The sequence below is a fragment of the Capricornis sumatraensis genome, chromosome 8 (genome assembly GCF_032405125.1).
Source record: "Capricornis sumatraensis isolate serow.1 chromosome 8, serow.2, whole genome shotgun sequence".
Classification (NCBI taxonomy): Eukaryota; Metazoa; Chordata; class Mammalia; order Artiodactyla; family Bovidae; genus Capricornis; species Capricornis sumatraensis.
The window spans coordinates 2,004,847-2,030,189 of NC_091076.1; the positions used below are offsets into that span (position 1 = coordinate 2,004,847).

Here is a 25,343-nt window from a genome sequence, read left to right on the forward strand (position 1 = left end):
GGCCCCGGCTGTGTCCACCGTGGCCCCTCCATCACACACGTGCGAGAGCCCCGAGTGTGTTTGCAGAGATCAGAGTGGGCGCGGCCATGGGGCAAGGAAGAAGCACTGAGGAAGCGGGGGTGTTCGTCTCAGGCCAGCTGCAGAAGGAGGAAACAGGCCGCTTCCTGGAGCGCAGACCTTTCAGAGGCGGTGGCTCCCGTGGACAAGGCTGCATCGTGTCCCAGGTCGAGGCCAGGTGGCCCCCGGGAAGGCACCTGCCGGCACCTGCCCTCAGTCACACCTACGACGAGGGCACTCCCGCATCGCTGTGTCCACACGCCCCCGGCTCCTGGGACCTCTGGGCACGTCTGGGGTGCCGCTGGAGGTGCTGGAGCCAGGCTGGGAGTCAGCCACAGGGTCGTCTGCACCCGTCCTCCGCCCAGGACGAGGGCCGGAGTGCTAAGTCCCCGGGTTCCTGGAGGCTGCGTCTGGGGGCGTGGTCCTGAGCTTGGGCCCACTCGTTCTCCTCCTCTGCTCCAGCCCCTGCCTTGGCCTCTCCGTGACCCCCGCCCACTGCTGCCCCCGCGTGTCATGGGGACAGCCCCTGATGGCCGGGCAGAGGCCCACGGTGAGTGGCGTGGGCTTTCCATGGGCAGGAGCCGTTGAACAGCATGCTTGCAGCTCCCGGGGTGGCAGCTTGGCAGTGGGCGGGACCAGGGCTTCCATACGGCGGTGGGCAGGTGGGTTCACAGCAGTGGCCACTGGGCAGGGACCCTGTGTTCCTTGGGGGCTGACCACGCCCCGGCCCAGTGTGGAGGTGCTGGACAGGCTGGGGGTGGGGACAGCTGTGGCTGGCAGGCCCCTGGGAGGGGTCAGGAGCGTGGCAGAGAGGGGCTGGGGACTGGATTTGCGGTCACCATCCACACTCAGAGGAACCATGTTTATCTCTCCCCTTGCCCCGATGTCCTTGTCTCGTCCTCCTAAATATCCTGGCCTCCCCCCAGATCTTCCTGCCCCTGGGGGTGCAAGAGCCTGTGTGTGGCCCTGCCTGACCGGTCTCTCTCTCGCGCGGCCTGGAATGGGGGATGATCCCAGCAGAGGCCCGGCTGCACTGGGCTCCACCTTGGGCTGCCTGCTCTCAGTCTGACCCCCTTCCCTGGGGCACCTCAGGGCTGCAGCGGAAGATTGGGAACAGCACCGTCTGCGGCCCTGATCCTCAGGCCTTCTCATCCAGAGCAAAGCCGGCCCCTAAAGGCCAGGGTGAAGGGCCCCGTTCAGGAGGCCTGCCTGGGCCGTGTGGGTTGGCGGGTCCCGCTGGCGGTGGGCTATCCCTGTCCATCCCAGAATGCTGGTTTCATCAGCCGCGGGCCTTCCTGGCTCGGGGCAGCGGGGAGACGACAGTGGGGTGTCCCTGCTCTTCGGCTCCTGCACCCCAGTTTCGGCCTTGGGAGGGGGAGCGTGTCCTGTAGGGAAGGAGGCACGCGGCCTGGGTCACCCCAGGAGAGAGCCGCAAAGCTGGAACCCTTCCTGGTCTGGGGTGAATGGAGGGCCTGAGAAGCTTGGCGTCTACATGCAGGGAACCTGGGCCCCTGAACGGCAGGGATGAGGGACAGCCCCTTCCTGAGCTCGTGGGACGAGCCGACTCTGGGGGTCCTGGGCCTGGTGTCAACGCCTGGGGCCTCCATGGAGCCAGGCCTGGCTGGGGGGCAGGGGACAGTGCCTGGCATGGGGACCTGCTGTCTCTCCACGCTCGCCAGGCACTGACCTGCTGGGCTCAGGGGTGCTGGGACTGGAAGAGGGTTGGGAACCACCAAGATGCTACGCAGGAGACCACCGGGGGTGTGGGTGTCAGGGAGCCAAGGTCATTCTGGGGACCCACGTCAGCTGGGCGTGCAGCCTTGGCAGGTTGAGGACTGTCTCTGGGGAAATATTGGCAGGTTCCAGGGTCGGGGAGTGGTGTGAGGGGGCTCTGCCCTGGGCCAGGGCTGCCCATATGGGCTTTCTGGCTTCTCAGAAGGGACTCTACCTCCAAAGTGTTGGGTGGGGGCCTTAGCAGGGGTCAGAGAAGGAGAAGGCAGGGCCTCCTCAAAGTCTCAACCAGGGACCCTGCCTCTCTGGGTGTGGGCAGTGGTCTTGACCCTGAGGACAGACTGTATGGGGGCCCCTGAGGGGCTTGGAGTCGGGAGGTTGCCTTCAGCTGGAGGTCAGGCCACACTGCGGCAAGGAAGACTTAGGGTGGACAGGAGGAAGGACTTTCCCAAGCAGGGATGCACAGAGACACCCACCCGCTCCGGCACTAGCGGGGCTGTGGGCACCTTGCCCCTCCTCGGGGCTGGGTCCAGGTGTTCCGGGAGCCCTGCCGTGGCCTCCAGTCTGCAGTCACCCTGTTTGAAGGAGGGCAGGGCCCTGCGCTGTGGGCAGCAAGCCCACCGGACCCCTCCCACCCCCGCTGGTGTCCAAGCCCTCTGCCACCTGCTACCCCTTCTCAGCCCAGAAGGTGAGGCCTGCAGGGGCTGGCCGGGTGGGGGTCGCCCCTGGGACGGGCTGCCTCTGGGGCAGCGGGAGCACGCACAGGTGTGTCCAGCTGTCTGCCCCGGCTGCCCTGCCCCCAGGAGGGCCCGCTGGGCCCCGCCCCCGCCCCGGACGGGCCCTGTTCACGGGAAGATGACATGCGTCCTGGAGCAGACAAGGGCCCTGTCCGTGGGGTCACTTCAGTTTGTTCTCCAGCACCTTCTAAATATACCCTCCGAGGGGTTCTTATCGCAGCCGGGCTGGGCCTGGCGGCCAGGCTTAGTGGAGGCGAAGCTGCAGGGGCCAGAGCCGCCCCCACAGCCGTGGGCCCTGGGCGAGCTCGTCTGCTCGGCCCGGAAGCCCCGCCTCATCCAGCGCCAGACCCCGAGGGCCAGGACACCCCCCGGCCAAAGCCATCTGGGGCCTGTCCTCTCACTGCCAGGCCGGGCAGCCCCTCAGGGGTGGGCAGTGGGCAGCCAGAGACCCTGCCCCCTGGCTGGACCCTGCTTTCCTGGAGGTGTGGGGCAGGGCCTGGGGAGGAGGCCTGCGTTGTAGTCCTGCTCTCCACCTGGGGCTCCATGCAGCCTCGGGCCCTCTTTCTTCTCTGACGAGAGACGGGCCTGCTTCTGGGGCTTCTTGTGACGACAGAGGGGACAGGAAGGTGTGGATTTGCACGGCTCGTCCCCACCTTGCTGCCAGGCGCTGGGGCTGCTTAGGGGCTGCGTGGGGCGTGGTAGAAAGAGTCCGGGCTTCCAGTTGGCACTCTGCTGTCCAGCGGATGCTGAGAACGCGTCACGTGGCTGACCATGGCCCGGGCTGGACGTCCCAATTCTAGTCGTCCGTAGCCTGGTGCTCAGACACGGCCGCTGTCTGTCTTCTCTTTCTCTTTCCTTTCTTTCTCTCTTTCTACATATTGTTAGCACCTTGCAGTGTGTGGAATCTTAGTTCCCCAACCAGGGATTGAGTCGAGCAGTGGACGCACAGAGTCTTAACACTGGACCACCGGGGAAGGCCCTTTTATTTAAAAAAAATTTTTTTAAGACACCAATTTATTTATTTATTTTTAAATGTGTTGGTTGCTTGGCCTGTGGGATCTTGGTTTGTTGACTTTTGAAAAAATACTTTAAGACACCAATTTATTTATTTTTAAACTTTTTGGTTGCTTGGTGTGTGGGATCTTGGTTCACTGACCAAGAATTGAAGCCATGCTGTAGCATTGGAAGGCAAAGTCTCAACCACTGGAGCTTGGGGACGGTCCCGGCTGTTGCGTTTCTGATCGTGTAACGGATTCCTGAGAAGACCTACATGCACGTTCTCACAGCGCCCACTTCCCTGAGACCCCCACCCCTGGGACCCCCACAGCTGCCTCTCTGGGCCCAGGAAAGGCCCTGACGTGACCGCTTAGGGTGATGTGGTCAAGCCCTCTGTCAAGGCCTGTCCTTGCCCGCCCCCAGCTGCCCCCAGCTGGCTTGGCCATCGACAGAGGGGGACATCCCGCCGCCTGCACACGAGGGCCTCATGTGGAGCCGCACGTGGGAAGTGAGAGGATGCTGGGCGTGGGGTACACAAGCACAGCCATCCGCCCGTGTCCTCGACAGAGCCAGGCCTCTGGGCAGGGCGATGACCTGGCCGCTCCCCGGGCTCGGCTGGGCCTGGCCGTCCCACCACCCGCCCTGCAGAAGGCGTGGCCCGTGCTGGGGGCACCGCACCCTGTCACCTCGGGCGGGGGGCGCAGTTGGGCTTTGGGGCCTGCAGTGCCCCCAGCCTGGGGCCGCCAGGGTGGAGCTGGGTTTCTATCCGCACTAATCGGTCGGGAGCTGTGAGTCCAGTCCTCGGTGAGCACGGTGGCGCTTCACCGCGGTGGACCCGTCACAGGCCTCCTGAACGTGACCCCATCCTGGTGCCCAAGTTGTCCCCTCACCTGTGTTGTCCTGGGCTTCCGGAAGAGGCCCGGAGGAGGGCTGAGGGTGAATCTGGGCAGCCCCTGCTGCCTCTGGGCCGACTTCAGGCAGCGAGACCGTGGTCCTCACCTCAGAGCCTCACCCACGGCGTCTTCGGCACTCCTGGCAGCTGGGTGGCCGTGGCTGCTGCCCACTCACATCAGAGCTCCCTCCCACCGCCCCCAGCTCCTTTCTGCCCGGCACTGTTGGCATGCAGTCTGGGGGAGAAGGGGTACGTGGAGAGCTACCTGGTGTCCTGGCCCATTGGAAACCCTGCAGGGCCCTGGCGGAGGGCACTGGAGTGGGGTGTGGCAGGGCAGGGCAAGGAGAAAAAAAAATGGCACAAGAGGATTTCACTTCTGGGTGAACCCTGGAGACCTGCATGGAGGAGGTGGCATGGATAATTCTGTCCACTGAGTTCTTGAGTTGAACCTAAACTGTTCAGGCATTCAGGTACCATACGGGGCCTTCAAAGCAGACATCAGACATCCCATGCCTGCGGAGCCCTTGCTCTATCGGGGCAGCAGTGGGCAGCAGGTAGCCAGTGGTCTGGTGAGAGCAGGGCAGGGGACACAAGGCCCAGCTGTGACGTCAGAAGGCCCCCACCTCTCTCAGGGAAGCCCAGGCCTATGGGGCAGGGGGATGCCCCAGAAGGTGGCTTTGGAGTTCAGACTTCACTGGAGAATCTTTAGCTTGGAGGGCTGGTGGAATTTGCATCTTCCCAGGATCGCCCCCAGCTGCCAGGTGGACGTCAAGGCTTGGACAAGGAGACCAGCTGGATGTGGGCTGCAGATTCTGGTGCAGTCCTGGTGGCCCGTCCCCTGGGGCTGGAGACCCCCAGGCAGAGGCGCCCTGGCCTCTAGGGAGGTGCTATGTGCACAGGAATAGCCAAGGGCCCAGCCAGAGTGTGAGGTGAGAGGCCCTGTGTCTCTGGGGTCCCCGGCCCAGGTCACTTTTAGAAAAAGTGTCGACTGAAAGCCCGAAAGGCTGAGGACAGCCCCTGTTGAGAGGTAGGGATAAGCGTCTTCGTCTCCTAGGAGCTCCTTGTGGGCAGGCGCTCTGGGATCTGTCTGATGGGATCTTGCGCTCACGGGACCTTGGAGCGTGGGACTCCAAGAGAGTGGAGACTGGAGTTGCGGGAACAGTGGCCTCACCGCGCCCAGCTGCCCACTGGTGCCCGCATGGCTAGTGGTCGCATTGCCCGAGGGAGCCTCTGAAAGGAATAGGAGCCAGTGCCACTGAACACGCCTCACGGGAGGTTCAGAGTCGGGGTGGCCTGTTTCAGGAGCCCTGGCTTGGATGCCGCCCAGCACGTCAGGGGAGAGGGAGTGAAGGGCTGAGTCCCTCCCTGACGTGATGGGGTCTGGACAGTGGGGTGCTGAGCTGTGCATGACCTCGCAAAGACACCTCTCTCTGCATCCTAGTCCCTGGAGCCTGGGACCTTACTCGGGTCTCTGCAGATGCACTGAGGCCGTGAGGGGGCGGGCTCTGAACGTACCTTGGACTGTTTCACAGGGGCGCCACGGACACGCACTTTACCATATGCCTGACGCTGGCTTTTAAAGATTCACTGAAGATTTGCTGATAGTTCTCGTCATCATAAGCGATTTATTCACTTAATTCAGTTCAGTTCAGTCGCTCAGTCGTGTCCGACTCTTTGCGACCCCATGGACTGCAGCACGCCAAGGCTCCCTGTCCATCACCAACTCCCAGAGTTTACCCAAACTCATGTCCATTGAGTTGGAGATGCCATCCAACCATCTCATCCTCTGTTGTCCCCTTCTCCCGCCTTCAACTTTTCCCAGCATCAGGGTCTTTTCCAATCAGTCAGCTCTTCATATCAGGTGGCCAAAGTATTGGACTTTCAGCTTCAGCATCAGTCCCCCCAATGTATATTCAGGACTGATCTCCTTTAGGATAGACTGGTTGGATCTCCTTGCAGTCCAAGGGACTCTCAAGAGTCTTCTCCAGAATTACAGTTCAAAAGCATCAATTCTTCAGTGCTCAGGTTCCTTTGTAGTCCAACTCTCACATCCATACATGACTACCAGAAAAACCATAGCCTTGACTAGACAGACCTTTGTTGGCAAAGTAATGTCTCTGCTTTTTAATATGCTGTCTAGGTTGGTCATAACTTTCCTTCCAAGGAGTAAGCGTCTTTTAATTTCATGGCTGCAGTCACCATCTGCATCATTTATTAGAACCCTTGATAAGTCACAGAGGCTGAATAATGGCCCCTAGAGATGGAAGACTCCCTGGAACTTGTGAACGCAACCTTAGGTATTTAGAAAAAGCATCTTTGCAGAGGCGTTATGTTAAGGATCTTGAGGGGGAGAAGATTCTGGATTCTGGGGCAGGGGGGGCCGCAATTCAGTGACAGGTGTCCTCAGAAGAAACCCACAGAAGAAACAAACACAGCGGGGGGCGCGTGACGTTGGAGGCAGAGATTGGAAGGACGTGCTCTGAGCCCAGAGATCCCGGGGCCCCCGGAAGCTGGAAGTGGCCCAGGGTCTCCACCCCGGCCTGGCCTGCCCACGCAGCGCCTCCCCCACCCCCGTGGCTCAGCCTTGTGTGCGGCGCTCCCCTTGGAGGCTGTGGGGTGCTGAGTGGTGGCCTGGCCCCTGGAAGCAGGGCCCTGCCTTAAAGCTGGGGCTGGCTTGGCCTCGCTGTCCCTGAGCCCTGGGTCCCCTAGCCGGGCAGCATGGACTGCAGGGGCAGCTCAGAGTCTCCTTCTGGAGGCGGTGGGACTCCTTCCGCACGGGGTCAGGGGGTGCACAGCGCCAAGCACCTGGGCCGAGGCGTGATTGGCGACGTGCCCGACCCTGTTCCACCCAGGGCAGTGCTGGGCACAGGCTGGACCGGGGTGGGGTGTGTCTTGGCTTTCTGTTGGGGAGTGTTTCCCCAGCCCCACGGACAGTGCTGGTGGGACCTGAGGCCAGCTCCCCCTCCCCCGGGGGGCTCAGTGCCACGGGGGTGTCCACGTCCAGGCACAGGCTCCCCAGCCCACCTTGTCCTGTTTGCTCAGGGATGTTTGGAATCTCCCAGGTGACTTTTGTGCAAAGAGGAGCCCCTCCGATACGGCCGGAGTTTGAACGTCAGCAGCTAATCTATTAAATCACACGCTCCGAGTTCGGCCTTGAGTTCAGGCGGCGGGACAAGCCCTTTGTCTGTTATCGGCCCGAAGGTCCTGGCAGGGAGGGCGGGTCTTTGAACCACACACAGCCTCATTCATAGCCTTAATCAAGCGCGGGCAGCAGTCCAGGGCGTGTGTGTACGTGTCATTTACTTAGTCTCCTGTTTCTTTTTGCTTAACTTAAAAAAGCTATGGCAAGATATGCGTAGTGTGAAACCTCCTCTCTGACAACGTGTAAGCGTACCGCTCGGGCTGCGAAGTCCTGAGCTGTGCGTGCAGCCATTAACTCACCCATCCTCAAAGCCTCTCCTTACGGCAGGGACACACTCTGTCCCCAAAGCACCGCCTCCTCACCCCGCGCCCAGCCCCCCATCCTGCTTTCTGTCGCTGTGGGTCTGACAGCTCTAGGGTCCTCATGGAAGTTGAAGTGTACAGGCCTTTCCCTTTCGTGACTGGCATGTTTCACCAAGCACAGTGTTCCCAACATCCATCCCTTCACACAGAACGTTTTTTTCTGGACCAACAAGACTTTTCCAAGTACGTAATTGGTCTATATTGAATACGCTGCCCAGATGGCGCAGTGGTAAAGAATCCACCTGCCAGGGCGGGAGACATGGGTTCCATCCCTGGGTCAGGAAGATCCCCTGGAGGAGGAAATGGCAACCCGCTCCAGTCTGCTGGCCTGGGAAATCCCCTGGACAGAGGGGCCTGGCTACAGTCCATGGGGTCACAGAGAAATTGAGCTCACAGATAGGGTGCAGCTAACGCTCCCTGACCAGCCCGGTGCTGCGTCTCAGCCTCCTGGACCTCGCTCAGAGCTCGCAGAGCCTGACAGCAGAGGTCTGTCACTTCTGGGTTCCGAGTGCGCCTTGAACAGGCTATATTCCCCTTGCCCGTGAAGCGTGTGCTTCTTATTCACATTCTCAGCATCACTGGGGAACATCCAGGGTTGAAAGAGGTTTCCCTGTGGACCGGAGAGACCGTGCCCGTGGACTTCCCTGAGGGTCTGGTCTGTCCTGCCCCGCCTGGGCTGAGCCCGCCAGGCACGGGTGCCACTGGGGACCCAGCCCGTGGGCATGGGGGTGGGGTCCTGCCATCTGCCCCCCACTGTTCCCTGGCGCAGCCTCCTGCTGGACCATCGCCCGGGCACAGCTCCCGCATTCCTCTGTGTTTCCTGGGCACCTGCTGCCGCAGACGCTGAAATGATGTCCGATGTCCGATAAGGGCATGGACGTCCTCGGGCAGGAGCCGGAGGCCGTGCGCCCAGAGTGGATCGGCCATCAGGGCATCAGCAGGCCATCGTCCTCGCCTTAGCCACGGCCGCCTCCCACAGGCACGCACACACACCCCTGGGAGGTCGGGTCGGGCAGCACCGGGACCTGAGGGGCCCTCTCCCCCGCCCAGCCCCACTCCCACACCTGGGCAGAGAACAGGGCGGTTTTCCCCCTCCCTGGGCCTTGCTCCCCTAGCTCTCGGAGGTCTGCGGCTGCCTCACTTTGAAGCCTTAGGACCCGAGCTGGGACAGAGCGGGTGGCCAGCCCCACAGAGGCAGACAGGGAGCACCAGGCCCCCCAGGTTGCTGCCAACACCCCAAGGGCAACGACCTGACCTTGGCCTTGCTGAGGCTCCTGGGCCCACACGCTCGGAGCGGACAAAGCACCCTTTGTAAAATGATTCTTTTTGAAACCAGCACAACGTGTGCAGGTATTTGAGGAGCTGTTCAGCCTTCAGAAGACAGCGTGACCGAGGCCGACACAGCGTGGAGGGTAGTGAGCTCTGAGCCCGGAGGCCCAGCGGCCCCCAGGGGGGCACTCCTGGGGGATCCCCCTCTGGCCCAGGGCCTCTGCCGAGGTTCACACAGTGTGGGTGGGGTGGGTCTCTGTGCGCCTCTGAGCAGGAGCCGAGGATGCCCCCCCTGCTGTACCCTCCCTGCAGGCCTGTCCATAGCCAGAGCTGCCGTGGCCAGACCCCCGTCTTGGCAAGATTCTGTCCTCCTTGCCCCCGGGCCTCTGTGCCCCTGCCTGGCGCACGGTTCTAAATGAGCTCTCGCTGCTCCGTGAGCATAGCCGAGGTCGTCCCGACACCAACAGTTGCCGCCCTGGCAGCAAGAGGCAACAGGGACGGGCCTCGCAGAAGAGCGACCACTGCCCCCAGGCCTCCGAGGCAGCCGAGCCGGCCGCAGGGCCCACCGCGACGCCTTGAGGGGGCAGAGACGGCGCGTGGGTTCTGCCCATGTCCTCTGCCTCAGGAGGCGGGACTGGGAGAGAGTTCAGGACTTTTCACGCATGTCCCGGCGGCGGGGGCTGGAGGTGGGGAACCCGGGGAGCCGTGGGCAGCAGGACCCGCAGACCTGGGTCCGGGCCCGCACCTTCCCCACCAAGGGTCTCACTGCAGCCTTGGGGACAGTGGCACGGGGCACAGGGCTTCTGGCTCAGGGCTTCGGCCAGTGAGTCGGCATGATGACTGTGGGCCAGCAGGGGTGTTGGTGTCCTGACCTTTGCACCCGAGTGTGACCATTCGTGGCAGGCAGGGCTTTGCAGATGTGACTCGGTGAAGGGTCTGGGTGTGGGCGGCTGTCCGAGTCGCCTGGGGCACGCTCAGTGTCACCGCAAATGTCCTTTGTGGGGAGGGGAAGGGTCAGACGGCAGGCTGTCGCGCTCCCTGAGCCTCCCCGGGGCCTGGCCTCACCCCCTCCGTGGTTTGGCTGCTTGGGGTTCACCCTCAGGGAGCGTGGAGCCCAGGCCCCGGTTTTCCCATCTGTAGCATCTCTCCGCAGCTGACGCGGCCGTCGTCTCACGGGGACGCGTGTTACCGTCTGTACAGTGAGGCTGGGCAGTGTGGGCGGCGGTGACGTCCTTTCCTGGGACGGTGTCTGTGGCTGGACAGGCTGTGCTGAAGCGTCTCCGTGGGCCGCAGGCAGGAGGGTTCAGGAGGAGAGGGCGCGAGGCGGAACACGGGTCCAGCCTGGGGCGGCCCTGGGGCTGACCCCGAGTCCCTGGACGCACGCCCGCTGCTGAGAGGAAGCAGCCGCCGGCTGTGTCGATGGGGAAGCAGGCTGGAGGGTGGTGTGGGCCTGCTTCCTGCGGCTGCCTGCGCCCCTGGTCTGGGCGAGCCCTCATGTCGAGCACGCCGCGTGTTGTGGGGACGTCCACGGAGCCTGCAACTGCCACCCTGTGTCCAGGACGTTTGCCGCCCCAGAGGAAGCCCCTCGGGCCCAGTGGTCCCCAGGTGGCTCTCTGCCCGTGAATTTCCCCTCTGGATCCTTGGAGATCACGTGGGCAGCGCCTGGCTTCTCGGCCTGGGCCTCCGAGGCCCATCGGCCCGTAGCCTGGGTCAGAGCCCATCCCTTCCTGGCCGGGTGGTGACTGCCTGCTGTTGGCTATGCTGCAGTTGGTGCGCACCTGGCGGTCGGGGCTGGTGGCACTGGGAGCCCTCAGGCCCCGGGCGGAAGTGCCCGGTCCCTGGGCAGGGGCGAGCCCCCTGCCCGCGCCCCTTCCTGGGCCGTGTCTGAGCGGGCGGGGTGGGCGGCCTGGCGTGGCGCTGACTGCGTGTGTTCCTGTCCCGCAGCTTCCTCATCGTCCTGGTCTGCCTCATCTTCAGCGTGCTGTCCACCATCGAGCAGTATGTTGCCCTGGCCACAGGGACCCTCTTCTGGATGGTACGTACCAGCGTGAGGGGCCCTGCGCTCTTGCCCCCGGGCAGGTGGGCTGCAAGGTGAAGCCCGCCACTCCTGGCCTCTCCCACCCAAGGGACCCTGTGCCGGAGCCCCATGGCGGGCTGGCTCTGGGGGCTTGCCCTGATACTGGGGGCCTAGAGGCGGTGGGGACCCCGCCTTCCTGGCTCCCTACCTTGCCAGGATATGACCACTGGCCTGAGAAGGCGGAATAATGACGGGCCCCTGGGCCTGGTGGTCTGGGAGGGCTTCCGGGAGGAGTGGGCTGAGCTGGGAGGGAAGGAAGGACGAGAGGACATGGGCACCAGGCGCTGGGGTCGCGGTCTGCTCGGCCTGCTGGCACACAGATCTGCGGGCATCCCCGCTCCTGCCTCCAGCCTCGGCCCAGGGTGCCCCTGCCCTCGCCAGCCGATGGCTGTGAGCTGGGGTCCCTGAGTCCTCGTGACGCGCCTCGAGGCAGCGCCTGTTGTACGCAGTCGGCTCCACTGGTCACCCGACGCTTCTGCATTCGTGCTCACGGAGTTTCCCCTTCTTAGGTCAGAGCTGTCTGGGTGGGCCTTGTGGCTTTGAATTGTCGGGGTTCGTTGGGCACATCCTGGTGGAGGGATCCAGTCTGCTCTCTCCCTGTCCCTCTCGCCCCCGGCCCCAGCACCACTTACTCCAGAGTGTGTCTTTCTCCCCCGCGCAGCTGGGGACCCGGACGTCCAGGGCTCTGCTCTGCGGCCTCCTGTTCTGTCCACAGCTGCGTGTGCACCTCCACGACGACCCGCTTCGCCGTGCAGTTAACGTTGGGGCCCCTCTTCTCTCTCAGGGGTCCCCTGGCGATTCTTGCTTGTCTCTTTTCCCCAGTGGCCTTTACGATCAGCTTGTTGGGCTCCCAGAAAATGCCAGTCGGTGTCTGACGTGTGAATTTGGGGAGGCCAGCGTCTCTCTGGCGTGGGGTCGGCCTGTCCACGGGCAGGGCGTGTGTTTATCAGAAGGGCTTCGTGGTCTGGGGATGTGGGTTTTAGACAGCTGCTGTTCTCGTCACCAGCATGCTGACGGCCGCTTGTTGCCGTCGGCCATGGAACCTCTCCCGCTGTGTTTCCGGGAGGATTTTTGGCGTCTAGGAAGGCGACTGCCCTTGTTGCCTTTGCAGCCTGTGACTTCCTCTGTTCCGTTACTGTTTGCGGGGGTTTGTCCTCCGACCCTCTGGAGTCGTCTGTCTCGAGTCGCTGCTGCTGGGGCTGCTCCGGTGCCTTGGTTGGGTGTGGAGACTGGCGTCCCTCGGTCGCTCGGGCTTTACGGGGCGGGGCGAGGGGGCTCTCCACGTCTCCTGAGGGGACGCGCCGGCCCGGGCAGACTGCTGCGCATCCTGGGTTGGGCGTGGCCTCCAGGCCCCGGGAGAGGGCAGGACTCTGCTGGGACGGCGTCCTCTCCTGTGTATCGCCGTTCTGTGTGTGTCTGTGTGTGACCTCCCCTCCTTATGAAGACACCAGTCCTGTGGGACGAGGACCCACCCTAGGGACCTCATTTTATCATATCACCTCTTTAAAGACCCGTCTCCAAACACAGCTGCATCTGAGATTCTGAGGTCAGGGTCCCACAGTAGGGATCTGGGGGGTCATAGCTCAGCCCACGAGGCCCCTGAGTGACTGGGTCGGCTCCCCCTCTGCTGGAAGGTTCACTGAGAGGCCCCCACAACATTGAGTCCCATCGGGGTAGGGGCCCCCGGAACCCCCCCCCCCCACCTCCACCACCCAGCCTGGGCCCTGTAGCACCGGGGGTCCTGGTTTGCAGGCCGCTTGGCCCCACCCTCCTGCAGCTCAGGCAGGGCCCCCAGGTACAGCCACACGGGATTTTGGCTCCTGAATCACCGCTGATGTCAGCGCATCCCAGGCCCGGCTCTGGGGCTGGAAAGCAGACCATAGAGGGTGGGGGTCACCCCAGGGCAGCTCCAGGGTGGGGGCAGGCCCTGGCAGCCTCGGGCCCGGCCTCCCCTCTCCCTTTGGCCTGTCTGGGAGCTCCCCCCTGACACTGCTGCCCACAGTCACACTGGGTTCCTTGGGGCTTCATGATGCGAGGAGGCCCAGAGCTGGGCGTGGTGGCAAAGGGGCCCCGCGACCATCCTTCTCCCCGCCTCCTGGAGGAACTGACCGCGTACAGTCCGGGCATCGCTGAGGTCCGCGCGCCTCCTGGTGGCTGTGCTCGGAACTGCGGTCTCCTCCCTGAGGCTTCCTCCGTGGCTCAGCTGGTAAGGAATCTGCCTGCGATTCAGGAGACTGGGGTTCGATTCCTGGGTTGGGAAGATCTCCTGGAGGAGGGAAAAGCTACCCACTCCAGTATTCATGCCTGGAGAATCACATGGAGAGAGGAGCCTGGTAGGCCACACAGAGTCAGACACGATTGAGCAGCTAAACCACCCCCGCTGAGGATCGGGGCTCAGCTGGAGGAGGGACCCTGGGGGTGTGTGCCAGCGAGCAGCCCCCACCTCCCAGCAGAGGGCCCTTGCTGCGGGTGCATCTCCTGTTCCACACCTCCCCGTTCTCTCTGCCACACTCGTGCCCCCCAGGCGCCCTCTCTACACCGCAGCTGTTGGCTTTGGGGCAGGGGGGTGGGGAGGTGAGGGGGGGGAAGGTTTTCCAAAACCAAGCTCTGGTTATTCTGGAAGCTCTGGTGGGCTTTCGGATCTGCTGGGCCTCTTGGGCCCCCAGTACTGTGCACTTTCTCTCTCTTCCCGCCACCCCGGCTCCCTCTGCTCCCGTGCAGTTTGCTGACCCCTGACCCTGGGCCCTCCTGCTGCCTTGGGGCCCTGGCACATGCTCCTGCGGGCTGACTGACCCTTTGACCTGTCGTGAGGCTGCCTTCCCACCCGCCTGGTCAGGCTTCGACTCGGCCGTCACCGCTGGCACCCCCCGTGACCACCATCTGCCGGAGCTCCCCGTCCTTAGTGTGCCCCGCTCTCCCCCCAGTGGCTGGGCACGGGGGTCTGCAGGCTGAAGCGGGGAGCCCCGGACTCTGTCTCCTTCCTCTACCGCCGCCCTCCCCCCCCCCCCCCCCCCCGAGCAGGGGCCCACGGGCAGCACCCGCCACAGGCCCACAACAGTGCTTCTGGGTTTGGACACTTTGCTGTGAGTCCAGGAGCCCAAAGGGGGCTCTGTGGGGCTCCCGGAGCTGCCGCGGGGCCCTGGGCCTCGGCTTCTCCATCTGCGGAACAAAGGCCTGGGGGAGGATGGCCTCAGATGCAACCTTCTGATGGTCTGTACCGAGTTCCCAAATATTTCGTAACTCACTGGCCTGTGGAAACAGGTCCTTTGTGGTGGGTTTGAGCTGACCATGTCCAGCCACCTTTGGAGTCATGGCCACGGGGCGGGCGGTGGGGTATCAGGGTCACCGGGAGGAATGCAGCCGCAGGGGCCCAGGCTCCAGGAAAGATATGAATTGTGATATGAATTATGTCAAGGGTTGGGGCATGAAGGAGGTAAGAGGTGAAGTGGGACTGGGGGGCGGACAGGGTGTCTGCAGGGATACTGAGGGCTTCCTGCAAGAGGGGGTGCCCTGAGGGTGGGAGGAGGAGGTAGGTGGGTTGGGTGGGGGGCCTCTAGGGGCAGGCCGGGACCACCCCCTGCAGCTGGCAGTGGGCAAGACAGGCCCAGGGTCCCGGGGCTCTGGGTGGAGGCGGTAGCCGGGGGCTCCCTGGAGAGGCTGTGGTCTGCGGGCTGGGGACGGGCATGACCCCAGGCAGGGCGTGACGGAGGGAGCGGGTGTGGGCAGGGGCTGCAGAGGCGGTGGTCCCAGGCCCCCGAGGTCGGCCGCGCAGGCTGGGGCTGCAGGACACCAGGTGGCGCTGTTGCCCGTGGAGCGAGGCTGCCGCTGGCCGGGACCCAGAGCTCCGAGCCAGACCGCAGCCCAGAGCCTAGGAGGGGCCCCGAGAGCAGCTCGGTGCTTAAATGGTGGAAAAAAGTCCTTCGAAGCTGTGTTTTCCCACAGAGCCATATGCCTTCCTTCCTTTTCACGTGCTGGTTTTTATGGGGCCGGAGAGCTGCTGTCTCAGCTCTGGGCAAGGGAGCCTCAGGCGGCCTCCGAGGGATTAAGTGTTTTGCTGAACCAGGGAGATCTGGGGGGCTGAAAAAGCCACTTGGGGTGGGGTCTCATCACTGCCACGGGGTCTTGTCCCAGGGCTGCGGACGGCCTGTTCGAGATCTGAGCCCTGCTTGCGGTTTCCGGGGAACAGGGCTCCCGACACGGTTCCTGAATTCAGGGGAAGCCGTGTGTGTGTGTGTGTGTGTGTGTGTGTGTGTGTGTGAAGCCGTGTGTGTGTGTACACGTGTCTGTGTGCAAGCGTGCAGCGTGCCTGTGTGTCTGCTTGTGCACATGGCCTCATGCACGGTCTGTGCCCATGTTTCGGCGTGCACACGCGCTTGTGGCCGGGCTCCAGCTCTGGGCGGCTCTCCTGTGTGCCCCCCCGCCCCCGTCCCCCCGCCAGCCTGCTGCTGTGGCAAACACACCCCCTCCCTGCTCCCTGGGGGAAGAAACCCTGGCTGGGCCCAGGTGAGGGGCTGGTTTTTGTCTCCGAAATCGCAGGGTGTTTTTTTTTTCTTTCCTTTTTCAAATCCCACACAAAGAGAGAGGCCCTCAAAAGCACAGCACAGACCCCGCGTATCCTGAGCTTCTGGTGGGAGCATACCAGGGATTGTCCTGCGATGGCTGCGGTTGAAAACCCCGTGAGCCGCAGCCCGGAGGCCTAGTGGATGAGGTCATCGCCGAGGCTTCCTCCCTGGCCCAGGCTCCCGGGGGCCCCTCCGCGGTGACCCAGCCCTCCCTCCAGCTGGATCACCCACCCTGGGGCCCCGGCTCCCCCAGCACAGGCGAGAGCGTCCCGCCCTCCAGGCCTCAGTTTCCTAGCTGCGAATCCAGGCCCCACGGGGACCCCCCCGCCCCGGACACGTCCCCTGGCCCCTCGGTGGGCCCCGCGTTTCTCTGGAATGAGGCCTGGGCTCTGTCTCCTGACCCCCGGCTCCAGTGCACACCCTGCTCGCTCCGGCCTCTGCAGGCCCGCCCGTTCCCGGCCCTGCTCCCTGCACCCTTCACGTGCAGTGGCGCCGAGTCCGGGCCTGCAGCCCCCGCCAGCCATGCTGTGAGGCTCGGCATGGGCGGGGGGGAGGCCAGGCTGCCGGTGGCTGGCCCAGGCTCTCTGTGAACAGACCCCAAGGCTGTGTCTGCTCCTGGGCTGCTGCCTCCCTGGGGGGCTGTCCTCTCAGCTTTCCCCTCTCTGCTTGGTGAACTCCTACACACCCAGCAAAGCCCTGCTCCTGTACATCCGCTTCCGGGGCACCTTCCTGCTCACCCAGCGACACTGCTGGCTTTGTCCTCTGGCCCCCATGTGCCTTGGGGAGACGTGTCCCTGCTGTGGGGCCCTGAGCCCCTGGGCCTCTGTCCCCGGCACACGGGCACTGCCCAGTGAGGACTGTTTCTGGCTGCTGGGGCCTTCTCCGCATTCTTCCTCAGGATGTGGCCAGCCTAGGCGCTCCATCCCAGTGTGGGGGCACCTCACTTGCGTCTGTTCAGCAAGTGTTTCTATTGTGCCCACTCTGTGGCAGGGTCACGGGCTCCATTTCTGCGCCCAGGGTCCTCCCTGGGGCCTGTGTAAGACGGGGCTGGTGCCAGAGTGTGGGAGGGCCTGACCCACCCCCAGGAGCCAGAAGGCTGAGGGGCACCCCTCTGTGTGCACATGACCGCCCTGCCAGGCCAGGGTCAAGTCGCTGCCTGGCTCAGGCAGCCCGCTCGGCGCGCTGTGGTGTGGGGACTCTGGGCCGCTCCATGGTGCGGGGGCGTCGTGGCTCCGGGCTGCAGGGGGCCCACCTCTCCTGAGGCCCCGCTGCGAGCCGCCCCCAGGAAGGCAGTGTGCAGGAACCCTGGCCCCCGGGTGAGGGGGCTCAGGCGGGTGTGGGGGCTCCCTGCTGCCCCCTTGGGCAGAAATGAGCTGGGGGCCCGCCCTGGACAGTGCGTGGCTGGGGGCGGGGCAGACTGCTGGGTTTGTCTCTTGCGTGCCAGGAGGGGTGGGCGAGGCTCAGGCGGCCCCCAAACCCCCCATGTCTGGGTGCCCCCCAGTGTCCCCTTGAGAGTCCATGAACAGAGGCTTCGGGGCCACCAGGCAGAATTTGAAGCTGCTGCCCTCAAGGGATCTTGGCTAATTCTCCAGAGCCCCTTGGCCACCCAGTGGGGAACCCTGAGAACAGGAGCCCCCCGACCCATGACTCCGCGGATGTGGGCCCGAGCCGCCTGCCGCGTCCCTTGAACAAGGGGCCTGTGTCCCCGCCCCCGGGATGGGCCCCTCACTTCCTCCAGCCTCTCCGGGCGCTTCTGTCCACCCACCCCTGCCATCCCCTTCGGGTGGCTTCGGCCCTCCTGGTGTCTGTGGTGTTCCCCTCTCTGGGCGTGCTTGCCACGGGCTGGTGGCCTCTCTGGCCTGACAGGGTCCCAGCTCTGCCTGCGGGGTCTCCCTCCTGGGCTCTGAGGGGCCAGCGCCGCCGCCCTTGTCCTGTAAGTGGGAAGGACCCCCACCCTGAGGACGTCTGTGCAGGAGGCGGCCAAGGGCTCGAGGGCGCTGGGCCCCCGTGAGGCCCTGGGTGCTGGCTCTGCGTCCCACCCCTGGGCCATCACGCCCGCCCGCCAGGGGTCCCTGTCCCTGGGGCTCCTGGCTGCGTTCCTGGCCTGGAGGCAGCTGCTCCTGAGGGGACAGCTGACATTCCTTCCTGCGGGGTCTGCCCTCGGCCCGGAGCCGTGAAAATGGGAACCCTCAGCTGTAACCGGAGCCTTCCGCGGGGCGCGGGGCCCTGTGGGTGGAGGGGTCCTAGGGCGCCTCGCGCGCACGAACAAAGGCGCCCTCTGTGAAGCCCACGCTCTGTCGCAGGCCGGGACTGTCCTGTCCATCAAATCAGTTAGAACCAGGGGCAGAGGGTGGGGGCGCCTGGGCAGGAGGTGGAGGGAACTGCAACGTGTTCGAAACTTTCCCGAAAACCACGTAACCCGATCCCATGCAAGTGGCCCAGGCTGGGTTGCGCCCTGGGCCGGCCAGGCAGTCTTGTGCGCCGGAGGACAGGGCCCCACCTGGGGGCGGAGGGCCGGGGCGGGGGCCCGGCCGTGTCCACCTGCAGCCCGGATCCCGTGGGAAGCGGGCGCCTCCTCCGATCTCGGCCCCCGGGCCCCCAGCGTTTCCTCCAGGAGGAAATTGGAGTTGGGGGCCGGTGGCTCCCGCTGGGCGGAGGGTGCTCTGCGGTCCAGGGGGCGCCTGTGATGGCCACGTGGAGGCCCCGGGGCTGTGACCAGCCAGGGCTCTGCCGGCTGTGAGAACCGGCTGGGTCTGGGTCTGGCTCTGTTTCTTCCCCTGGTGTTTCCTGTTTTCAGGCTGTAAAGCTCTGTGAAGCGAGCTGGGAGGTGGGTGCTGGCCTCTCAGCTGCCTTCTGGGGTGTCTTTGCCGGGAGTCCACTGAGAGCCCCCGAGGGCACCCCGTCTGCACAAGGCCCTCCCCGCGAGGAAGCCTGTCCCACCAGGCCCACGGCCCCCGGGGCCCCTGGAGGGAGAAACAGTCGCCCTGCTGGTGCGAGCAGCTGGCCCGGCGCCTCCTTGGGCAGGAGTCAGGCAGGGCTCGCAGCAGGCCCCCCGGCCGCTCCTGACACCTGCGGTGCCTGTGTCCTATGTTTGCGTGCCCCCACGTGCCCATTTGTGTGCGTGTGTTTGCGTGGCCCCTGGGGCTTTCTTAGGAAAGACCCCGATGCTGGGAGAGATTGAGGGCCAGAGGAGAAGGGGGCGACAGAGGATGGGATGGCTGGATGGCATCATCGACTTCATGGACATGAGTCTGAGCAAGCTCCGGGAGATGGTGAGGGACAGGGAGGCCTGGCGTGCTGCGGTCCACGGGGTCACAAAGAGTCGGACACGACAAAGCAGCTGAACAGCAGCAGAGCTTCCTTTCCTAGCCGCCAGGTGTCGGTGGCCTCGCTCCCCAGCTCCCCCCCGCACCCTCTCGTTCTCCTCCCTTTTCGGAGGCCATGGTGACTCAGCTCCAGGCGGGGGTGCAGGTGGATGGGGACGAGTGGGGGCCCTGGGTATGGACAGACGGGAGCTTGGCTCGGCCTCCCATGTTGAGCCAGGTGCCCCTCTGGCCCTGCTGGAAGGCGCCGACTGTGCAGGCAGGGGGTCTTCCCCGGCACCCAGGCCGCCCATCAGCTGCCCCCAGGAAGAGGGTCCCCACACTCTGCCCCCCATGGCGTGGGTCCTGCTGGGGAGGGGGGTTCTGCTCCACGTTTTCTGTCCCGCCTTGCCCGCCAAAATGCAGGGCCCAGGACAAAAGTCAGACGCTGGGGCGGGGGCGCCTGCTGCGGCCCGCAGCCCCTCCATCGGGGATTTGGCGGGATGAGAGTGTGCCGTCCGTGGGACAGGTGTCTCCTTTATGCTGGGCCCGGGGGCTGCGGAGGGGCACGCCATTAAGTGCCACATTCAGTGGGGTCTCCGCTCGGCGTAGCTGGAGGGCCGGGTTTTGTTAGGGCTTGTTTTCACGTCTGACCCTAGCCAGCTGGAGGGCCTTGTTTTAAGCGCGGGGTAACAGCTGACATAACATGACGGGATCAGGCTGAACAGGCAGCCGTGCCGCCGGGGGCTGGCTGGGGCTGGCACCGGCGCTCCACGTGGGGGCTCCCGGGGGGCTGCCCAGGGCCGTCGTCAGGGATAATAAGATGAGCCCGGTGGGGCCTCGTGGCCGTGGGGTGCGGCGTGGTGGGGTCCGCCAGCTGTCGCCCCCTGGACGAGTGGGCCGCGGGAGTTGCCGGTCTCTGGGTGGGGGCTGGGGGCTTGCAGGTGCCAGAATAATTGCCCCGGGGCCTGCATTCAGATGGGCTATAATCGCGCTCTCTGCCTCCCCAGGTCATGGAGAATGGAAGCCAGGGGCCCCGGCCGTGCGCCCATTGAAGTGTGTCATTGTATAGCTTCACAGGAGGGCAGAAAGGGCTGGCACAGCCCTGCGGGGTCGTGGGCCGCCACCATGCTCCCTGGCTGCCCCCACCCTGGCCCCTGACTCACTCAGCAGACCTGGGAGCAGGAGGAGGCGACTTCTCTTTCTGCCTTTTCTGCCCCTCTGTTACGCGATGGTCGGGCACACTGGGTGGGTTAGGGAGAAGGAGGTAGCTGTGCAGCCCCCTCCCATAACCCAGTGGGAAACCCTCCTGAGCAAGACCGCCCCCCCCCCCCACCACCCCCATGCCCAGCGGGCTGCCCGTCACCTCCTTCTGGGCCCCTGGGTGCCCTCCTCCCCCCCCAGCTGGGCTCAGGAGGCCTTGATGACACTCATGAGTGCAGAGGGGGCTGAGAGAGGCCCTCCAAGCACCCAAGTGCTATCGCTCAGTCGTGTTCAACTCTTTGTGACCCCACAGGCTATAGCCCGCCAGGCTCCTCTGTCCGTGGGATTCTCCAGGCACAAATCCTGGAGTGGGTTGCCATTTCCTCTTCAGGGGGTCTTCCCCACCCAGGGATTGAACCTGGGTCTCCCGCATTGCAGGCAGATTCTCTACCACATGAGCCACCAGGGCAGCCCAAGCATCTGAGGGTCATGGGGGCTTGGGGGCGACGAGCCCCTCCTCACACACACGGGTCTGCGGGCGCCAGTCCCGCTGGGCCGCCCCGGAAGGCGAGTCCAGGCTTCAAACCTTCACACTTCCGCTTCCCCTCGGCTGTGACTGAGACAGAGACCGCCCCCAGCCCAAAGCTCACGGCAGGGGTCTCGCCTTTGCGTTTCCAGGTGGACCCAAGCCCACTGGGCTGGGAAAAGTTCCCCCGGCTGGCTGGCACCCAAGCCGGGGTGGCCGCGAGGTGGTGGTGCCCGTTTCCCGGCTTGGTAAAGGCGTGTCTGGTCCAGCCGAACGCTGTCAGAGAGGCAGGTGTGCCCAGGGATGCGCACACGCACACACACGGGGGGACACGCGCGTGGAGGCTTGCGCGTGTGGACATGCTCACGTGGTGTGCACACTCAGGCACATCCGTGTGTCTGCACGCACACATGCACACACTCCTGGCCCAGAGCTCCGGCCGGCAGGGAGCGAGACCCCCTCAGGGCCGCCTTCCATCTGCACGGTTAATCCAGAGACTGTCACCACGGGAAGCTGGACGGGAACGAAATGTGAAGAGTGTGCTGAGAGGGCGGCCTTCTCCCGCCCCGCTGGCCCGGGGCGGCCTGGTCAGTTTCCGAGCACAACAGAGCTGAGGTTGATCTGTGTCCAGAACACAGTTTGGTGGGGAGAGCTGGGTGGGGCTGGGAGGGGGTGGCATCTTTGTCTCACCTTCAGTTTCTTGAGCTGGGCTTGTGTCTTCTCCCAGACCGTCCTCTGAGCCCAACCAGGAGGGTCGGGGATGGGGGCTGAGGTCCTTGATGTTGGGGACCAGGCTGGGTCCGTGTGCACTCATTTCTCAGCATCATCAACCCCTCACGGTCCCTGGGCCCAGCTGCAAAAGCCTGAACTTGGCCCCAGAACGCTGGTGGCCTCACTGTGTTCAGGGTCCTGGAGAGTGGGCCTTGACTCCCTCTGTTGGGGTTCCCCAAACACCCCCCCCCCCCCCTTTTGCTCAACGGCTCTGTCTTCATTTCAGGTTCACAGTGATTTTCCTCTAGATGAGGACATCTCTTAGACTACTTAGTGGCTCTGGGATGTTGGGAAGAGGTCTTCTCGTCCTGGGAGCCTGCGAGGATTTCTGCTGCTGGGAGAGTCCTCCTTAAGCTCCGTCAGTGGTCTCTGTGTAAATGAGCAACTGGAGGGCCTCTGAGGGCCTCTGTGCCCCGTCTTCAGAGGGTCACAGTGAGGGATGGCAGGCCTGGAGCTGCAAGGTTCCAGCCCTTTCTAGTTTGGAGTAGGTTTGCTGTGGTCAGTGACGCTCCAAGGGCCCAGAACTGGGCTGTGAACCCTCCTGGGCCTCACCAGAGAGACTCTAGGTGGTGGGAAGGGGTCCAGACACACCCCCTTCCCCTAGAGCTTGCTCAGGGCCCCCACCCTCTCCAGACCTCAGCATACAGCTCAGTGCTGTGGTGACTCAGGTACTGGGGGCTGTGGGTGTGAGGGTTCTCAGTCCAGGACTGATGGCCTCGAGGGCCAGAGGGCCCCGGTCAACAAGTGGCCTCCCCTTCCCACTCAGGCCCGTCGGGCAGACACGCGTCTGCACTTCAGGGGATCCCATTGTCAGCGGATCCCACGTGCGTGCCCCTGTCTCGTGCCCCACAGCGTTTCTCGGAGGTGCGTCCAGGGGGTTGCGTGTGTCCATGGGCCGTCCTTTTTGTTGCCGACTTGTGTTCCGCTGGGTGGATGGACCACAGGCTGTTTATTCAGTCACGTGGTGGCGGGCCTTCGGGTTTCCCGTTTAGAGCTACTGAGAAGACATTTGCATTCCAGTCTTTGTAAGGACTTGTATTTCTTCTTTTTTTAAAAAAATGTTTTATTGAAATAGTTGATTGACAAATGTTAATTATTGCCATACAGCCAAGTGATTCAGTTATATTCTTTCTAATATCTTTCACATCATGATTTATCACAGGATACTAAATAGAGTCCCCTCTGCTATTCCAGTAGGACCTGGGTGTTTATCCATCCTGTATACAATCATTTGCCTCTCCTAACCCCAAATTCCCAAGCCTTCCCTCCTCCCTGCCACCCCACTTGGCAACCACAAGTCTGACTGAGACCCCGAGGACCGCAGCGCGCCGGAGTCTGCGCGTGAGTGGAACGCGCAGGGCGACGCCATGCAGCCCTGCCACGGCGATGCCGCCAGGTTTCCAGGGACGTCCTTCATTAGGCCGAGGAATTTCCCTTCTAGCATTAATGCTGATTATTCTACCATGAATGCGTGCCGAAATTCGTCCAGTGCTTTCTCTACACCTCTTGAGATAATCATGCTTTTTTTCTTCTTTCATCTCAATATGGTAAATTATATTGATTGATTTTTTTCAAATGTTAAACCCAGTTTGTGTTTCTGGATAAACCTGACTTGGCCATGTTGTATTATTACCTTTTTTTTTTGGTATATTGTCGAACTTAATTTGCCAAAGTTTTGCTAAGAACTTCCGCATCTCAGTTCGTGAGGAACAATGCCTATAGTTTTCTTATGATGTTTTCGCCTTTGGTGTCAGAGTAACGCTTTCTGGTAGCGTGTTCCGGGGAGTGTTCTCTCTTCATGTGGGGAGAAGACCTATGTAGAATTGGTCTTTTTTCCTCCCCCCCACAGTGTTTTTTTCCCCTTGTTTCTATCTCTGCATTTATTTATTTTTTTTGAATGGCCGAAAGCGATTCATTCTTTCTTTCACCCTCTTGAAAATATTTTGTGAGCTGGAGAATTGCTCTTATTTCTTACCTCTGTATGGGGTGGAGTTCGTCTGTAAAGCCATCTAGGCCTGGACTTCCCTTATGAAAAGAGTGTTGACTAGATTCTAAGTGCATTTGGTACTTATATTCAAGTTGTCTATTTCTTCTTGAGTAGAGTTTGTGTTTTGTGTGTTTGAAGGGGTTCGTTATTTCACCCAAGATGTTAAATTTATTTATGAACAAAGTTCATAGTATCTCATTGTTATTATTAAACAATAGTAGGATTGCGGTGATGTCTCTCGTCTTGTTCCTGTATATTGGTAATTAGTGCCTTTTTTTTTTTTAGAGATCAGTCTGGCTAGAGTTTTAGTGATTTTGCTGATTTGAAACAACTAACTTTTAACTTGGGGTTTCACTGGATTTTTTTCTTTTTTGTTATTTCATGGCTTCTACTCTGATTTTTCCTGCTTGCTTAGTTTCAATTTTCTCACTCTTTTCTAGTTTCTTCAGGGAGAAACCGAGGTCATTGATTAAGCGAAGTGAAGTTGCTCAGTTGTGTCCAACTCTTTGCGACCCCCTAGATTGTAGCCTGCCAGGCTCCTCTGTCCATGAGATTTTCCAGGCAAGAACACTGGAGTGGGTTGCCATTTCCTTCTCCAGGGGATCTCCCCGACCCGGGGATGGAAGCGAGGTCTCCGCACTGTAGGCAGACGCTTTGCCCTCTGACCCGCCAGGGCGTTGACTGAAGGCCTCTCTTATCTCCCAGTGTTGGCGTTTGGTGGCCTTTGTGGTTGCCGTTCAGTTGCTCAGTCGTATCCGACTCTGCAACCCCTGGACTGCAGCACCAGGCCTCCCTGTCCTTCACCATCTCCCAGAGCTTGCTCAAACTCAAGTCCATCGCATCAGTGATGCCATCCAGCCATCTCATCCTCTGTCGTCCCCTTCTCCTCCTGCCCCCAGTCCTTCCCAGCATCAGGGTCTTTTCCAGTGAGTCAGTTCTTTGCGTCAGGTGGCCAAAGCATTGGACTTTCAGCTTTAGCATCAGTCCTTCCAATGAATATTCAGGACTGATTTCCTTTAGGATGGACTGCTTGGATCTCCTTGCAGTCCAAGGGACTCTCAAGAGTCTTCTCCAACACCGCAGTTCAAAAGCATCAATTTTTCAGTACTCAAAGTCTTCTTCACAGTCCAACTCTCACATCCATACCTGACTACTGGAAAAACCATAGCTTTGACTGGTCCAAAGACCATTTTATTTGCATTTCATTCCATATATATTGATATTTTCTAATTTGTGATTTCTTCTTTGATTCATGGGTTATTTTAAAGCATATTACTTACTTTCCAAACATTTGTGGATTTTCAGGATGCTTTGTCTGTTACTGATTTCTACTTTAACCCATTTGAAGTAACAGAAAACCCTCAACACGATTTGATTCTTTTAAGATTTGTTGAGACTTGTTTCATGACCCAACATGAGATTTGTCTTTGTGAATATTCCATGCGCGCTTGAAAGAAGTGTGCATTCTGCTGTTGTTGGAAGGGCTGTCCTGTAAACGTCAATTAGGTCCTTGTGATTGGCAGTGTTCTTGTCTCTTGCGTCCTCGCTGACTGTGTGTCTGCTCGTTCTATCGACTATTGAGAGGGGCTGGGTACCAGACTCTGCAGCTGTGACTGTACGTCCGCCTTGTCCTTCTTCCACTTTCAGTAGCTTCTGTCCAGTGTTTCTAAGCTTTGTCATTGGATGCGTTAGCATTTAGAACTGCTGTGTCCTCTTGTGACCCACCCAG

General features: G+C 62.0%; 1 protein-coding gene across 3 annotated transcripts in view; it reads left to right on the forward strand.

The window, feature by feature from the left end:
* The window catches only part of KCNQ1 (potassium voltage-gated channel subfamily Q member 1), a 381,824-nt gene that overhangs the window by 43,768 nt on the left and 312,713 nt on the right, over positions 1-25,343 (forward strand). For all 3 annotated transcript variants that reach the window (XM_068976701.1, XM_068976702.1, XM_068976703.1), the window contains exon 2: positions 11,131-11,221. In XM_068976701.1, coding sequence (XP_068832802.1) covers positions 11,131-11,221 — 91 coding nt within the window. The remainder of the gene's footprint in view (positions 1-11,130; positions 11,222-25,343) is intronic.